Source organism: Hyposmocoma kahamanoa, unplaced genomic scaffold (genome assembly GCF_003589595.1).
Source record: "Hyposmocoma kahamanoa isolate Upper Pololo Valley unplaced genomic scaffold, ASM358959v1 202, whole genome shotgun sequence".
NCBI classification, from domain to species: domain Eukaryota; kingdom Metazoa; phylum Arthropoda; class Insecta; order Lepidoptera; family Cosmopterigidae; genus Hyposmocoma; species Hyposmocoma kahamanoa.
The window spans coordinates 10,215,384-10,234,917 of NW_020653726.1; the positions used below are offsets into that span (position 1 = coordinate 10,215,384).

Below are 19,534 nucleotides of genomic sequence, written 5' to 3' on the forward strand. Positions count from 1 at the left end.
ATAGAGCACAGTGTATTATGCGTGTAAAGGCAATTTAGATTGTAAGTGAAAATCGGTGAGGAATGTTTATGACAAAGATACAATCTATAACTAGCTACTTTTCAAAGTTATAGGCATTTTAAAACATATTTTGCATCCGATTCTATTTTACAAGACTTTCTATGAAAATATAAATTAGCAACAATAAATTCAATAAGGTATTTGACTCAAAATGTTTTATCTTTTTCAACATTTCAGTTTATTCTACAAATATTTATGGCAAAAGTCAGTGACGAAGGCGGGGCAGTGCTGTGTTTCTTTTCGGCAAAACAATAATAATAATAACGCACACATTCAACATAGCCCCGCACTAGGGAAAACCCTGTGTCACGGGTGCCATGAACACACACATAGACAACCACAAATTACACCCAAACTCACGAGAGAAATAAATGTAGGCCATACAAATATTTATCTCGGCCCGGGAATCGAACCTGGGACCTTTGCGTGGCATTCCGGCATGGTAACCGTTCGGCCACGGAAGTAGTCTAATAATTAAGCAAATATGTAGCTTGAAAGGTGATATAACCCGATCTTGCTCTTTCTTTCTAACTCCTAATTTCTGAATAGAAACTAGAACGTAGTTTATAGTAATTTTTGTAGCTTGACAAAGTAAAAGTTTGGTTTTACATTTGACATCAGCGGGAGTTTATTTTTTAAAGTCAAACAAAGGCTTTAGTTTTCAATAAATGTCAAATAACCTATTTATTCCTGTACAACATAAAATTGGACCAAATTAAAAGAAAAGTGGTGAAAGAAAATGTTTTAATTTTTTCTATATATAGAACTAATATTTTCAATTACTACGAGTAATATAGATAGTTCTTCAATAAGGGTGAGTATTCAAATTCATGTTCATTTCGAAATGTGCATAAAATTCTTAACAAACAAGGAGAGATTTACTGAACCACAGAAAGGAGAAGAAAAGTATAGAGAAAATAAAAAAATGAAAACAACAATAAACAAACACTCGTCTATTATGTTAATGACATGTTACTATGTTATGGTCTTTCACACCGATTGATCTTTGAACAAGTCTCATGATAACATTGTTACAGAGTTCCAATACTGGTCATACGTGGTCCTTACTGGACCAACAAGAGCCTTTAAATCAAAGAGAGAGAGAGAGAGAGAGCACAAACATTAAAGTATGGAAACACCAACAATAATATTAAAATTGTTGTAATTATACTTTTGTAGCCGCTATTGTTCACGAATCCCACGAAATAAAAGAGTCACACGAGAAATTTAAAGTGGCATGCCAACGACTTATGCTTATGTATAATATTTCTATTGATCTATTGATCTTATAAATTGTTCAAGTTTTAACCACAAATTAAAGCACGTCTAGGCATATGCGGTCATTCCTTATTTGGCAGACGTTGTCATGAAAACGATGCGGTATCTTTCTAACCCTATGGGAAGAAACTGATTTCATATCGGTATATGATATTTTTTATTTAGCTATTTTTAACCAGTCATAACTGGTCGATGAATTCACCATTTCAGCCAGCCGTGATCATGGGACCTTCAAAGTGCCCAAAACCTTAGTTTGTTTGAAAAAAGAAACAAGTATCCGCGATTTAAGAACTCAAAAAGCTAGAGTTCAGTACTTCCACACCAGTTCAGTACCAGTTTAACTGTGGATTTATTTGAAGAGTGTATTTGAACCAATTTATCTTTCTTACTAACTGTGATAGAACGAAGAAAGTACAGCGATTGGGGTATCTAAGAGGTTTTGGATAGGTGGCGTTTCGGATGTTTTGTGGTAATTTCCATGTTCTTATTATTTCCGAAATGGCTGAACAGAATTACTTGCGATTTACGGTAATAGTTTTGAAATGCACCAGGGAATGTTTTAGTATAGATTATAATGTAAAATCTAGCAGGACGTGTTGCTGTAGATATGTACAGGCATATATAAGCCTATATAATGTATGTATATCTAAGGCATATATATGCCTTAGATATACATACATACACATATATCATAACGCCTGTCTCCCACCGGCGTAGGCAGAGACTATAGACCTCTACTTGGTCACTCTTGACTTGGTCACTCTTGACTTGGTCTCTTCATAGATGACTTTTTCAGGATCTTTCAAGGCAAAAGTGAATAGGCATTATTTAGGTGTGCATGCTACATCGTCGACCTCATCATCACTTTCCATCAGGTGAGATGGAGGTAATTATTTTTAATAAAAAAAAACATGCCTCCAATCAAATATTTCGGTATATTTTTTATTGTTCTATATGATGGAAACTGACTTCACTTCCACGTGTTTAATAAGTATAAAGAAATCAAGCAGCAAGTCACTTCGAGGCCAAACACAACTCAAGAAGAAAAATGCCTATGATATTTCGTAATATTTTGGTTCTACATAAATCAAGTACACTTTTGTTGCTCTTCCTGTCTGAATTTGCTTAAATTATTTAGTTACCCATAGAAATACCCTATTTAGGGAGTTGCTTGTAACCTTAATACATTTAGTAATAAACTCCACTAAATAGATGAATTGGTTTCTGGTAGTGCATAACTATTATACTTATGTACTGATTAATATTACCAGATGCTTCAGATATTTTAAAATCCTTATTAGTATTTGTGACTACTGCTACTGACTTTAACTAGTGACAATATGTAACATACTGCTATTTCATTTAAACAAGGATAAATAATTTGAAGATGTGCAGGTATGTTTAGACGAGAGTGAATCAATACATCTTAACTTTTGATCTAGAGAGATTATGGACAAATGTGACAATAACTTCCATAATTATTTTTTTAACTAATTGAATTCTGCTTTTTTTCGTCAAATAAACATTGAAACTTGAAATTATTTTTTTTTATAATAATAATAACGCACACACTCGACATAGCCCCGCACTAGGGAAACCCTGTGTCCCGGGTGCCATGGACACACACATAGACAACTACAAATTACACCCAAACTCACGAGATAAATAAATGTAGGCCATACAAATATTTCTCCCGACCCGGGAATCGAACCTGGGACCTCTGCGTGGCATGGTAACCGTTCGGCCACAGAGGCAGTATGAATTTGAATCGCTCTTCGTTACTGAAGATAGAACTAGTGTTTTTTATAATTTCCTACGACTTGTTGTTTGATGTCACGTTTATTACCTCCTATTATGGATGATTTAACATAGGTCAACATATCTTAGTGGTCACTTTCGCTGGTCACAGATAAGGATCGTCAGCTTCGTCTCTACGGGGCACAGAGGCCGTTAATGATTCAACATTAGTCCACAAGTGGTGTAAGTAACGGGGGCGACATTTCTCCTGACGGTCACGTCACGATGTCCTGCACTTTCTTTTGTTTATTCTCGCCGACCATTGTTTCCGATGGGACACTTTATATCCTGGCAATCGACAAACCACCCATCAGTTATTGTCAAGCAGGCAACTGCAAATCATCGATAATTAATACGAAATCAATAGTAAACAATATGTGCCAGAAATTCACAGTGCTTACTTTAGCGTATCTCGCAGTTTTTGTAGCGATCACGAAGTGCGAAGATGATATTAGTAAGCCGCAGATTTTGGAGATTTTGGGAAAAGGTAAAATATTTATGTTCTTATCTGACACAAGATTCACGACAATTTTACAGTATATTTCTTTTTTAAACTTAATATTATTTAACTACTGCCTAAAGAACGGTTTCATAATGCGTATAAATCTGTATGACTTTTAATAATGATTTATTACAGTTATGATTTTTGTTATTTCTACACCTGCTCCCAAAAGACAATGCACATTTGGTATAAATTTTTTAATAATTCTTAGTCCATTTTTATAACTTATATATACTAGAAGATATTGAATATGAAATGGTAGTTATCTGTAACTCATGGATGATATTTCCTTATTATGTAAAGTTAAAAGCAGTAATGCTTATATCGATTAACAATGCTTATTTACAAGACAGTAGATTGGTTTACAGTACGAAGGTAACTAAATTACTAAACCAAAATGATTATTTTTAAGAAAAAATTATCAATTGTGCAAAATTTACATAAACTTTGATTGTTAGGAATAAAAAATCTAACCTAGTATATACATTGTATTTTTACAAGAAACTAAAATAATTTCTTTTTTTTGACATTACCAAGTCTCAAATTTATTTTAAGTGCAACGTATACGCTTCTATAACAAGATTTATACAAGATATTAAAAGTTTGTTATTTAAGTATAGGTACAAGAAAACACTATACGAGGCAAAAACCAACAAAACAAATTAAAAGAAAAAAAATGGATAGATTCTACCTACAATATCGATTATTTATTTAGTGCATGGCACTCACAGCATCTTGGGTACAAAACGAACTTCTACGACTACCTGGGCTTTGATCAACTTCATTAAATGTTAAATGTGTATATTTATTCCCTTGTTTTATATATCTGTGGTTTATCCATGACGTTTCGTAATTGCCCTGAACACAAGGAGAAATGCTTCATTTCGTTTGTCCCACGTAAGGGAAGTCTCACAGTCAAACTTATAAACCCCAGCATCCCGTAACGAGATGTTACATTTCACGGGTCTTAGGACTTGAGAAATTTTCCTCAGGGGCTTGGAAGGGATGGTGATGACAATTACCTATCCATTGTAGCTGATAACTAATATCATTTGTATGAGCCGTAACCACGTGACCCGTAAAGAGCCCTAAACGTTGATTTCATAATAATAAACAAACAAATCTATACCATTATATCATATAATACCATTTCAGATCCGAAAAATAAGTTTCATTTCCAATGTCAAAAACCTAAGAACTCGATATTTATACATTTACTTTTCCATTACTTTTCCATTATAATTCCAGACACGAGCGTCGGCCGTACGTTCGGTCACAATGCACTCAAGCGGCTCTCATTCATTTTTCTACCGGTGATGTTCACACTGGGAGTCATCTCCACACTGCTCATGGCTCTCGCAGTCATTTCCGTAAAAAACCTCGCTATTGGAGTTATGTTACTTATTGTTGCTGTCAGTCAGGTAAATAACACTTACTTATTTTTCATTTTTCATTAAAATCGATAATAATACTGGGTAAGAGAGATATATGGAAGTGATTTCTTTTTGGTAAATTAAAGTTAATTCGAACATCCTTCTTAGACATGTCAGTTTTATACGCTTTAATCATTGACTTACAAATAAATGGACGACGGGTCTAATACAAAAACCACGAAAAAAATGTCCCAAGTCAACCTATTTAAACGTAATGACATGTAAAGGAATATGAAAAAGCTAAAACGTTGAATTTAAATTGTAATGTCATCGCAGTACTGTCTAATTTTGCTTGCTTCGCTGTCAGTCGAACAAACGAAGACTAAAGCGTGAATGACGCTCTGTATACGATTTTAACGCCCTATAAGTTCGGACACTTTTTAGCGCGGACCCGACGTCCATATAATTGTAAGTCAATGGCTTTAATACAATGGTTGAACAATAAAAACACTGGACTTTTAGTACTTTTTTAACCGACTTAAAAAAATGAGGAGGTTCTCATTCGACTGCATTTTTTTGTATGTACGTTACGCGTTAACTCATGGCATTCGTGAACCGATTTTGATTATATATCGATATAATCAAAATCGGTATTATATATCGATAATTTTTTTATTGGAAAGAGGATACCTCAGCGTAGTTCCATTTAAATTTGAAGAAAATATTGCACCTCTAAGGGTGGCAAACTAGGGGATGAATTACTTTTGCCACTATATCTCTTCTAATGGAAGGAGTCCTGTTTGTCTCCATTGATTACGATTGTGGCATACCATTTTCTTTTATTTTTTGTTCTTAATTGATTGTTACAATAATTTCCTTTTTATTTCCTTCTTATTTTTGCTTTCAATGTTGAACAAAATCAATAGTGTTTTGAGAGACGTATAATCTTCATGTTTCCACAGGCAGTATCTCGATTTTTCTTCGCGGCGGCGGCGCCTGCAGCACCTGTATTTCTGCCCCGCGCAGAAGTTCTACCTGCTCCTATACCTGCAGCCTGGCCCGTCCCTGCTCCTGCGCCAGTTCTTTCCCCATGGGCCAGATCCGACAACGAGCATGTTATATCTGATTAGAAACACGGCGCAAATTCAACTACAGAAACAGTAATAATTTTATGACGCGGTATAAAGTTCAAATGAACCCACCGAAGCATAAGTTCAGATAAAAATCACAAGATACATTATACAACATTGGGAAACCACTTAAACGCAGTTCAAGTAATATTCATTGTATAATGTCTAAATCAAACGATAAATAACACTTCAATACACGGGCCCTACAGTTCTTAGTATGTAAAGTGTCGAAAATTAGTCGTATCATTAATGCGATTAACTACCTCAGGAGCTTAGATGAAAAGCTAGCCACAGAACGTGCATTTATAAATTTAAGTGACATAATTGTATCACATACATAATTAAATCCATAGGAAAAACGAACAATAATATTAACTTAGATAAAAACTTCGTCGGTTTCTCGCATATAGGTAATAATATTGTGGGAGGCAGACGACGTGTTATTACTTTAATTATCTATTTATTTTAATATTATTTTTAATAAATAAATAATTTTATTCCAAAATTTTCACTCTATCAAATTTAAGGTTTAATTTATAATAAATATGCCTGTCTATAAAAAAACAATGGTTTGATCATCCTATCCATCTGTTTTATTTATTTTATTTTTCTTCGATTGCGGAGTATAAATAGGACATACTCGTAGTTACACCGCCTTTTTATTGCTATTACGTTTGGTTATATAATAGCGTTGTCATTAAAGTTAACAAGACTAAAAATAAACCAACCATTATGTAGTATGTACCAACATTAACTTTCTCATAACCGAGTAACCTCTAGTATAGGTATAATGATTTATTGTACCAACCAACCAAGTTGTTATAGTCATACCAAATTGTTTTAGTAAATAAACATTTAGGCTTGTGCTTTCTCTATTTATGTAACATTTTGGAATAGGCTGAAAATCAAATCAATAAAAAATACGAACCTTTAAATAATGAATTACTTGGAACGTAATTTCAAATTTCTGTTGATGGTGCTTGTTTGGTATAATTATTTCACAGTGTCTGAAGACCTTTAGACCATTTTCTTAGATACACCGGTAGGCCATACTCGTTTACATTTTTTTTATTAACCTATTATGTCACACTGCTGGGCAAAGGTCTCGTATACATAATATCAATCAGTAAAATGTATAATAAAAACATTTTACTGACTTGATAACACTTCGTGCGTTCCTGTATTTGAGCACGACATTATGAAACATTATGATGTTTCAAACTCTTTTTTCTGTAATTTGTACCTAATATATTTCGAATCATGTTTTCGTATCAAAATGGTTTTTATGTACAACTGGCAGTTATTGTGTGTGCGAGTATCTTAGAATAATAAGCGAGTATAATGTATGACTTGTTCGTATAGCTGGTAGAATCAGACCGTGAAAACCAGCTCTCTCTACGGATGTTTAAGTCAATGATCTGCGTAGGATTCTCAACATTCCTCAAGTATTTATACTTTATATCTTATTTTTGTATGATACGAAGTGAGGGAACAAACAATTGCACTTCGTGGTAAGCGACACTTCTGTCTATAACAGTTGCAATGTAGCTCGGAGCTTTGAATCGCAAAGATCTTAGGGGCATTGGCACTGCGCCCGCCACCCTGAGACTAAAGTTGAAAAGTCCCACGTGTGTGTAATTTCACCAGCACCCTTAGGTACTATTCAAAATCGAAAATCAGTAATGCTCACATTGCAGCTTGGAGCCTATATGATCAAATACAAAATTGTAGATTTTTCAAGTGTCAGTTTCATCAGTTTGTTTGTACTTCAGTGTCATTTCTGCGAAACAGCCGTGACTTTGATCTCAAAAAAAAAAAAAAAAGGTATCAAGGTACTTTTTGACGTTTGTCTAGTTAATAGTTAAAGCCTACCAGTCCACCCTCGTATTATAATCTGATTTAAAGCCTTTATTCTAATAAAACACCTTTGTGACCCCGTGACTCAAGGTGTAATTAATCTAATCACCGTTTTCGGTAGAATAAAAATCAATTTTCACAATTACAAAATTCAAAGGTTTTGGGAGTATTAAGAGTCACTATTACTATTATAGCAAATCATGATACTTTTACATCTTATTCGTGTTTTTCGTTGCTGAAGGTTGAGTCCTTGAAAGTTATTCGTCGCGTTATGTAACACCTTCCGTTTCGTTTGAAAGTGACCGATTCTCATAGACTATGAAGATCTTGTAGTAAAACCTACCAGTCCACTCTCGAATTATACTCTAATTAGTCATATTTATGTATTATATTTATATTGTGTTTAAACTATATATCATAATTATTTATAAACTTGTTCCTATCTGTTTTAATTACTATGTTATGCACCCCTGTTAATTCTTTTGAACCCAGCTCTCCGGTTAACTGGTAGAGAATGCCTAATGGCATTAAGTCTGCTATTTGGACTATTTTTATGCGCAATTAAGTTTAAATAAATAAAAATACTAAATATTTCAGCAAGTTCCATCTCCGATGTAGCAAGAAATTTAGTATCGTCATCGTATCTTAGGTTAGCTATCTTTACGCCCGCGACAAAAATGCTATTTTCTATTGTATTTCTCTAAGCATTTTTCAGGCACAGGCTTTTCGCATTATTTTAATATATTCAGCACATATGTTAAATAGAAAGAATAGAAGAGATATATCCCGGTCGTATCTCGTTTTAAAGATCCCAGAGGTTATATTGTTCATCTCCCGTGGCATGGTTCGCAGATGATCCCACCTTATGCAATAAAACGCATTTGAGTTATTGATAAAATATATAGTGATCACGGTTTTTTTTAAATAATATCTAGTGACGGAACGAACAAGTCGTGCGCCTGATGTTAAGCTACACGTCTATCCATAACAGTTGCAGTGCCAATCAGAGCTTTAAATCGCAAAGACCTGAGGAGGGGCACTCGGCCACTCACCCTGAGACATAAGTTGACAAGTCCCTATAATTTTACCAGCATCCTTAGCCTTGAAAACCGAAACATAGTAATGCTGAGATTACTGCTTGTCGGCAGAAATAGGTAAGGTACTCACTCCCCTGGACGAACTCTTTTACGAGGCGGTCTACTGCTACTAAATTACGGGGCATTGAAGTCTCGGTTTTTCTCAATTACTTGCCTTATATTTCCGATTTGTTCTCGTGTACTTTGACTTTCTCGAATCTCGCTTGCTCACTATATGCTATTGGAGAACGATTGTGATTAGCCGATGATTACAGAGTTATTCTGTTCATGAGATATAAGCAGTGCTGTGTAATAATAATTCTTAAAATAACTTATAATCACACAATCACGTTTTCTTTGGTAGTGAAACCAGTAGTTCCAATCAGAAACGAAATTCAATTATTAGTAGTTCCAGTCAGTGACGCAACTACCGGTTATCCAGACTTGATTGCATAAATCAAGCATTATTGCACCCTTGACCATGTAGCTACTTAAGTTCTTTAGTAATAATTTTGTCTCTCTCGGCTGATTTGTTACTCAGTGCACCTTTAGTGCATATCCATAATATTAACCTTAGAACTAAGTCCAAACTCATGGCACCACGATTTCGTTTAACTAAGGTAAACGATTATTTTATGGGGAACTGTATATGTTTTTACAATAAGATTCCGGAGCATTTAATAGGATAATAATTTCCTCAGTTTAAAAGTATTTTAATTAAACAGTCATAGTACATAATCGACGACTACGGGTTAGATAAAGATGCATAAAGAGACTATTCTACATTTCACACAAATATGATGCAAAGTGTATTTTCATAGCATTTAAGTTTATTTGAAAAGAGCAATCCTTAGAGTTTCTTGGTCATTCTTCTCAGGGAAGTCAACATACAGTGGATTAAAAAACGACGTTTCCAAATATAAAATTTTAACTATGGAATAAATGATAATTTGACTTCAAATTTAATTTCAGATGATATCCGATTGATCGCCTGTAGTTTCAATTCTTTCAGATTGTGTTCAGGATTCGACGTACAGAGTCTCACAGTATGATCGTAATTTGACCTAATCTAGGTTTACAGTGTACCTTCAGCACTTTCTATGACTCATGTTCTTAGCTTGAACTATTGGATAATATTTATAATTTTCAGAAAGAGCTTATTTTGCTCAGTTTATTCTGCGTGTATTCTTCTATATTATAACAGACTGACTTTAGACAGTCATATTAAGATATTTATGTCATAAAAAGCTTTACGGAAAACTTTTATATAATTAAATTATGAAATTTCAATTATTAATCCTTCATCATACTGTATATTTTGAGAGCATGAAAAATTGTGTCAATTTTTAACCGACTTTAAAAAAAGAGGAGGTTCTCAATTCGCCTGTATTTTACTTCGGCATTTGTGAAGCAATTATGATGATTTTTTTTTTTGTTGGAAAGAGGGTACCTTAGTATTGATCCCATTTTAAATTTGTAAAAAACATTTGTCCTCTAAGGATGGCAAACTAGGGATTTAATTCGGTTTCGCGCAGGGTTTCCAGTTCATAAAAACAACCTTTTCTTAAGTTTTATCACATACCTCGTTTTTTTATAATATCTTAAACCTAAATATTTATATTTTGAATTGAATATGGAAATAAATGTATCTAAATAATACACGTGCTTTCTCTACAACATTGTAAACGACAGCATAACGTGAAAGCGGTTGCGAATATGCTTTAAATAGATATAGCAAAAAACTACCATATCGCACAAAAATCTCTCTCAATATACTTCGGTGTTTTTCCCCACTTACAAAGCTTTGGTTTCGATTCCGAGTTTTTTCGGACCATGTGCTTTGTGTGTGCGGAATTTTGGAAACCTTTCCCACGCTTGCGTGGAAAAAACGCTTTTGCGCGCAGATTTGTAATGAGAAAGAAAGCCTTCCCGAGCTAGAGAGATGAAAAAAATATTACTTACTTGGCTCCAATCATTTAGGCAATTGGCCTGATGCCAAATATAAGAAAAATGAAAAACAACATAATGTTTATCTTCTTTGATAATTATCATGATAATATTGTACATATTTCACTAAAGTTAAGAAAAGACATTACAATATAAAATTTATAAGTAGAAAAGTTTTTATGTAAAAAAATGCATCTAGGGCCGTACCCTGGGGTATCGTCCCAGGACTGGCAACATTTCCCCTTTGAATTGCTAAACTTCTTTGGATCTTTGGCGGAAATGACTGCTAGACTTGTGGTCACCGGAGGCTTCTACAAGGCGATCCGACAACTCGTTCGCTAGAAGTTTCGCTGGGCCCCAGGAACCCAAGATTTCAACCGCAAAAGGCACAAAGCTGTAGCACTGAGCAAGGTTGGCGTAAAACGATATAACGTTCTTGTTTTGTGCCTTAGTTTGGTTTTTAGTTTGTTAATGTACCAAAAATTTTTAAAGAACTTAAAAAGAGACTTGAAAAACCGCAATTAAAATAAGAACATCACGAAGGAAAGTATGAACCTCTAAAATTTTATATTTAAATAAGTAAGTTTTTAAATTTAATCGTCGGTGTTATGGTACGCCATCGCCGTGGGATGGAAAGGGAGAAAGTGAATTATTTAAATTCGTTACGTAATAAACTGATGTGCGATTCATGTAATTTTTGTACAACTCACGAAACTGGTTATTCTAGTCCAACGTTTTTCAAGCTACATATCAATAAAATTCCCGACTCAAGCGCACCATACTAGGGTACTACAGAGTGAGAAGATTAGAGAGTTAGAGAAAGAGTGTTCTAGTAAAATAAAATCAATGACGGGGATACTGCGCAAACTGCGTATACCACCTAGATCTGACCTACTTTAAATAATTTTGTGTTTTAACTTGGTTTTCCCCGGACATAAATGTTAAAAATTTCAAATCCAAGTGCTTATACTTCTAATATTAGTATACGTACTTCTAACATTTTATTACACAATAAGTTGGAATATACAGGTAAGGTACAATAAAAGTTTAAATACTAGAAAGTAAAACTAGGATTAAATTATATGAATAAAATTGGTTCCCCGCGGCAATGTGCCCAAGATAATGCCAGCTCAGCTACGGAGCGAGCTCTCTTGCTGGTGTGCTGAAGACGGGATGGGGCAAGTGTGTCAGCATACGTGGCGTCTCACACCAGTGTCTGGCCTATACTCCAAGGGATGAGAGTCATTCGGTCCGGGTGTTTGCCGTCAGTTCGCGTCATGCCGTTTGGCTTGAGTATGGCGGGCACGTTAACAGTGGCCTAAGACCGGTGATGACGTTCGGCGACTTCTGGTATCATTAATCTTTAACATTTCCTTTTCGGTTTTTAGGTACCAACAGAACAAAAATACGAAAACGTCTATAATGGAAATGCTAAGATTACGTGCATCTTTAATCAACTTTTATGGATATTAACATAATACTGATTTAGTAAGTGGGGTTCAGTACTAAATAACAAAAAATCTGACTACGCAAACATAATATCGTATAAAGACAAAATGAAATAAAGATTCAGTGTTCCAAAAAAAATTACAACTTTGCATACCGTTGATGCCTATTGTATGAGAGCGAGTTAAGATTAGTCTTCCTTATTACATTCGAGTTATTCCTACAATGTTCCTAGGAGTGAAATAAAGTCTCACTGATTGATATTGGTGCACGTGTAAAAGCGACACGCTTCAGTTGCAGTACCACTCAGATCTTTAAATCGCAAATATCAGAGGGGCAGAGGGCAGCAGGTTGATGTTACGTAATAATATATTTTACGCAATTACCGCTCCTGGCTTGGCTGTAACGGTCAAAAAATTATCTCTTTTATGAAGCGAATATAATCAAAACTTTAATTTGTTTATTCAGGCAAATATTACATACAATTACAAAATGATCACTGATCTTCTTCGTATATAATTTACTCGTCACATTATGTTTTGTAATAGCCTATAATCTAACATTATAATATACCACATAATGTCTACACCTGCGTTTTTTGTTATGAAATAAGATTTCACTTTCTATCTTTCTCGTTTTTTATTTCACTTGAGTGTTTAATTATGCTGGGTGCTGCTAATAGGTAGAAGTAGATTCAAGCCAGTCGAGGCTCACTTTACACTTACAATTTATATTCAACTTTACACCATTTAGTATAACACCGACATTTCAAATAGTTATTGAATTAAAACGCGTGCTTTTGAGTCTATATCAATTTATATCAATAGGTACCTACTTGAAAATATTCTGACACTCGGCATTATTTGAAATGAAATGCATATTTCCCTTAACACCACGACAGATATTCAAACATGTATTTGTAATATACTAATAATATAACGAGGATATTCTTTTGTGGTAGGTAGTCGGCTCGTTTCCTGGAATGGTAACTGATGCGCAAAATTTTTATAGCAACTTCAATTTATATGTAGGAAGCTCGCTGCATATAAATTGAAGTAATTATTTACGCATAATGTAAATTTACATGGGCTGTACCGACAGTGTACAAAATTACTAACATATTTTAAATGCTACTGTTAACATTACTCATTTGTGGATAATGTCGTTGATTGTATTTGTACTTATGTTAGAATTAACCAACACTGAATGTAAACATACCATGTACAATTGTTTATTATCCCTGAAAAATAAATAAACATTTAGTAAACAATGTGTATCAAATTAGGAGCAATAAAATCAAATGGCGTGCGTGCGTGTGTAAGCGCGCGCGCGTTTGTGTGTGTGTGTGTGTGTGTGTGTGTGTGTGTGTGTGTGTGTGTGTGTGTGTGTGTGTGTGTGTGTGTGTGTGTGTGTGTGTGTATGGGTTCCAATCTTCTAGAATTAAACTTTGAAGAATGTGCTGTCAACGTCAAATTCGCCATGCATCTATATGCGTTAATACAATTTTTAGTCAGCATTCTACTTTGAAGATATATTCAAGTAAACATTATGTAAACTATCTATTTCAAAATAGATACACCTAAATTTAATACCACGCTTTTTATTATGATTCCAGTTGTCATGTTACCATGTGCATGCTATCATGGCTGTTAAGGTTTTAATAAATAAAATTATTGTGTTTCTTCTGCTTTGGAATCTTCAAAGAGCGTGCTGCATTTCATTAAATTAAATTGCGTCGCTTCTATTATTCATATTATACTCATTTCTCAACGAATACATACTAATAAGCTGGAATATGCGCCTAGTCAATAAAATATAAATATTGAATACGATACAACATGTTTTTTCTATTTAATATAATTGATAGGTTTATACATAAGCGTTGCATGTTTAAAATAATTAGACAACATAATACACCTGCATTGCAGGTAGTTAAATTACAAACTTTTACTTCAAAATAGCTATAGCAAAATGATTTTAGTTTTTCCATTAAAAGTAACAATAATAATGCAACTTTCGATTTTGTGAAATATGCTTGTGAAATATATCTAATTAGCAAATAATACTGTCGTCACTTTTGCTTGACAATTCTACTGTTTCTTCGCAAACACATATGAAAGCCATGGGAATATAAATGAACGATTATGCTATTGTTTTCGTGGAGTTACATTAGTTTAATAATGCGTTAGGTGTTATTATACAATGTTCTAGAATAATTAAATGTAATATCATTATCTTTATCCTTATCAGTATCTTTTCATCTTAGTTGGATTATAATAATTGTTTACAAAAAAAAAGAGTTACGAACTTACGACAGTTTTAAAATGAAATTTGGTTTATACAAAATGATTGGCCAGTGAAAGGCCAAAATGTAGAGCTGCGTGATTCTTTAAAAGTGTTTGTAGTTAATTTTTGATGCGAGCTGCATACTACTCTTACAATAAACAATTATCTCTACGTAGCATAATACGATGCAACGCAAATTGTTCTTAAGTCCTAAAGAAAATTAAAGGCACTGAAAACGATGAAGATACATTATAGCATTACGTCATTCTATTATGTGCTCAAACATTAAGTAAAACCTCACTTAAGGTGGTTAAACCTTAAGTGTAAGTTATGAATAGTATAAACCATTCGGCTCTGATATTTCCAATATTAGAGTATTCTACTAAATATAGAAAAGTACCAAAGGAATACAACAAAGCAAAGATTCGTGATCATGAGAAAGTTTATTGAAAGGGGTAGTGAAACCCAGTCAAAGCGACTTGGAGGCTACCATACAGCTGATCTTTAATCGTGGGAGGCATCGTTTTCTAACCAGTTTTGCAAGACTTTTCGCTTGCACTTGTTCACCTATTGAGTTCAAGGCTTTAAACACTTTCAAGGAATTTAATTAATCATCTTCAAATACCTTACATAATTTACTAGAAGTAAACAGTAATGAAAGAAAAATTAAGAAAACTGTTCTTGCACATGGAATTCAATTAATAATTACATGGATTGTCGAACTTCAATAAATGACATATAAGTAGATTGGTGTAATACTGTATATTATGCTTGTAAAAATCTACAAAAATATCGCTGGTATTTTTAATACGAGTCGTTGCTTCATAGTTGTTAGTCATTTACGCCAAGACAAAATGAATTTGAGTGTAATGCGGGGCACAAATAGTTATCAGAGGCGAAGGGTTCGATACCACTATTACCGTCGATCATCTGGGCATATGATTACATAGGCGTACGATTAACCTAGACATATGAAGACTAATGTAATATTAATGTACGATATTTTTATAATATTTTATTCATCCAACATACGTGTGGTAGGTGATAGATCACCTACCACATAGGTAACTTTTACAAGTTCATTTGTTTTGAACAAAACAAACTTGTGTCTAATTTATTCACAAAGACAAAGAACCTGGACTCTAGTGGCTTCCTATCACAATACCACATACGAAACACCTGTTTATTTCACTGCAATGAAACACGTAAGAAATATTCCGTCCCGTTTTCACGCACCCATATATAATGTACGTATATATGAAAACTATCGAATGGACTATGGACTAAACTAGTAAGCAAAGCACGAAGGATAGGAACATTTCTAAATTGCACTATTATAATTATTAATTGTTTAGAAATTGGCAATTGATTCGCTGTTCCGTATGAATTGTTTTCTTTTAAATATACCCAATGACGGGACGAACCAGTCGTGAGCCTGGTCGCAAGCGACACGCCTCACACTGAGGCCCGTCCATAAAAAGTAACGCTCTAAACTCAAATTTAATAATTTGGGTATTTAAATATATATAATATACAGGGTGGAAATTTGTAATGCCACCTGGAGGGAAAGTACTCTAAATACTGGAGATAGAAATTTTTACTTAAAGGAAACATTCCTTTATTTATTAAAAGAAATAAAACTAAAAATTGTATTGACATCAAATTTTATGTTAATTGAATCTTGCTATTGCTTGACCCTTATAAATAAATTGCGTATGGGACACTTTGTGCAAGAATTCGACTCGCATTGGGCGGTTTCTCTATTTAATATCTCTTAGCACTAAGCATGTAATGATATTAATAACTTTTTAATCCCATTGCATGCTTCTACTCAGTTCATCAAACTATTCAAGTCAGTACAAATGGTTTAATAAGCCAGAACATCTTTAAAATGTAACAAACGCATTAAAGAAACGCCGTAACAAGGATAATTGTTATATAATATAGTATGTATTTAGTACACATAGTAAATGCAAAATTCCAACCGGTGTATGCAGAATGACTGTATGTAGAATTCGCTAAAGCGTTACATTCGCTCTGGTTTGGAGCTATCTTGATTGGAGGGGCTCGAGCTCACGAACAAACACAAAGTGACCGGCAAAATGAACGCACTGCACGTGCCGCGGGCTCTTTGCGTTTGTGTTGCCTTATCGCTTCTGATAACCGTCAGTGCTGCTTCTGTAAATCAAAGTGAACCTCTACCATCTGTACTAGAGGACGATGTCTTAGACAATAAAAAAATCGAACTGTTTGACGGAGTGTCAGTGAAAATTCCAAAAAGTGAAGACCGCGACAGAAAAATGTTGTCTTTGGAAATTAATACCGGCAAGGATGTTGAAACAGGTAAGTTTATTACAATTAAAAACCTCTATAAATAGGTTTCTACCTACGTATGTATGCCCTAAATTTGTTTTATTATTTGTAGTTTCTTGATGACTATGTTAGAAGCGCAACGTCTACTCATTTTATAATGGGTTCTTTCACGGTATCCTCTCACATTCCCAAATTTCTATTTGTTCCCAAATTTAGGCCTAGCCTTATGTTAGTCTTTCATCGATTTGACTTAGCTTACTAAGTATAAATTTAAAAAAATCAATAACTAATGTAAATTCAAGTGCACGCAAAATCCTCACGAAACTAAGATTAGTGTTAATCTCAAATCAATAAAAGACCAGTGAAAATTGCTAATTTGAATAGAATATTTGAATACTTATTTGATTTAGACAGCGCAAAAAATGTTATTCGTCTGTCACAGAAAACAAAAACTCAGCATAAAACTCTTCCCGAAACAAACCAAGCTACGCAAAGGCATTCCAATAAAATTGTTATTGAACGAGAGAGCGGAGAAACGCGTAAGTAGGTACGAAATAATCAGAGCAGTAACGTCTGTTCTATGGCAAGTGTATAGGTAATGCTTATTAAGTCATCTAACCAATCTGAACAGTAGAAAGTAAACAGGTGTTTATAATTACAGTCTCGCGATGTGCGACACAATTACATTAATGCGCTTAAATTTCGATTTAATGGACAACACTGGTGGACTTGGAACCCGATTTCATGGATTACTTTCTAGTTATTATGTTTAAAATTTAATTTTTTATCAGAATGTGCGTTTTTAAATTTATTTTAGTAATAATCAATTTAATTTAATAAAAATTCATACTGCTAAAATAAAATAATTTGTAAAGCATGTAGTGTTAACTGGAATGGTTTTTAGAAAATTTAAAAATAAGGTATTTAATTAGTAAATATAATGAAAATTAGGGTGGTTTCACAGAAATCTAAATATTTAGATACATCTAAATATCTAAATATTTAGATTTCTGTGGGTGGTTTGCATAAATATTAGATATAACTGGTTGATGACTTTATTATCTCAGTTAGCAGTAACCATGAGACCTGTAAAGGGCCCGAGACGTTGGTTTGTTTGGAAAAAAAATACTCGCGATTTATTTTAGTGTTCATATTTTAAACAAGTTTTCTTTTCAATTTCAGGTCGAGGCAAACAGAAGAAGCTAATGCAGCGAATTTTACCTATGTTCATAATCCCATTCCTTATCCAGTCAACTATCGTGCCCTTTTTCCTCAGTATGCTCAAGTTTATGCTCTTCAAATCTCTCATGGTGGGAAAACTAGCCCTTGGTCTGATTCTCCTTAACGCGTTCAAGAATCATAATGCTGTTAAAGGACGAAACGATCCAGACATAGCGAATATTCACTATGGTTATCAAAAACACGGAATGGAATATGGTGCATACGTTAACTGACTGTTCTAAAACAGTATTAGCTAGCTTCTCTAAAATTGTGGTTCTAGACTGAATATTAATGTGCTATATTGTAGTAAAACATTTCATCAAGAAAATCTGTCCTGCAGTAGGTCAATGCCTACAGGTCAGTTTTAATTCCGGACACCAAATCTTACAATGTCGGTGTCGTTAAGCTATTTACCTTATTTAAAAGTTGTTGTACCAAGCTTTAAAATATGTTTTTTCTACGTCATAGTTTACACAACATAGTAAATAGTTGTAATAACTATAAAATATAGTTATATAATATGTTCTCATCCAAGATGAAATGCTGAACCAAAATTCATTGGAATTTAAAAAAAAACTTGGCTTGCCGGTTTGGTGTACTTTCTCCAGGTCGTGTAAAAGTGAATCACGTCTAAGCATACGTATTACAACATTAACTGTCAGTGATATAGATTTATACTACGTAGCATTTACTGCTATATCTGCTACGTGAATGGAATAGAGAAGTCGTTTATGCAAAATATACCTTCAAGGAAGAAAGCACTGATTTCTTTTAAAGAATTTTCAAGATTGTCGAGACAGTATAATTGTAACTTTTTTGTTAAAAAAAACCCGACCTCACAAGTTTGTGGAATTAAATAGATTTGCCAATTTTATTGAAATCGGTTACCGGAAAGTGAGCGAAACCGGATTATTCCCCTAGTTTGCCACCCTTAGAGGTGGAATATTTTCTTCAAATTTATAATAAATCACTCTCTTTCCAACAAAAAAGAATCGCAAAAATCGGTGCATAAATGATTTTTTTTAACGCTATTATCGCGTAACATACATACAAAAAAAATCAATAACAGTTTAATTGAGAACTTCCATCTTTTTTTTCAAGCTGGTTAAAAATTAAAGGTCTCTAAGCTACTTTCCACAGTAATTAATGATATCAATTAAATTAATTGGAACAAACAAAGTCGCATAAACACAGCGGCAACTTGAATAGAGCCGAGTTGTGATGTATGAGCGACATATACATTATATG

The 19,534-nt window shown here is 33.8% G+C and overlaps 2 protein-coding genes across 2 annotated transcripts; both read left to right on the forward strand.

Annotated features, from left to right (window-relative positions):
- The first annotated feature begins 3,492 nt into the window (after positions 1 to 3,492).
- LOC113227186 lies at positions 3,493 to 6,540 on the forward strand. The gene is made up of 3 exons (XM_026460071.1): positions 3,493 to 3,622; positions 4,886 to 5,058; positions 5,973 to 6,540. The coding sequence occupies exons 1-3, from the start codon at positions 3,511 to 3,513 to the stop codon at positions 6,138 to 6,140; spliced, it is 453 nt and encodes a 150-aa protein (XP_026315856.1). The 5' UTR covers positions 3,493 to 3,510; the 3' UTR covers positions 6,141 to 6,540.
- A 10,198-nt stretch (positions 6,541 to 16,738) lies between these two features.
- LOC113227042 lies at positions 16,739 to 19,211 on the forward strand. The gene is made up of 2 exons (XM_026459911.1): positions 16,739 to 17,095; positions 18,248 to 19,211. Exons 1-2 carry the CDS (start codon positions 16,855 to 16,857, stop codon positions 18,517 to 18,519), a joined length of 513 nt encoding a protein of 170 aa, XP_026315696.1. The 5' UTR covers positions 16,739 to 16,854; the 3' UTR covers positions 18,520 to 19,211.
- The last annotated feature ends 323 nt before the right edge of the window (positions 19,212 to 19,534 follow it).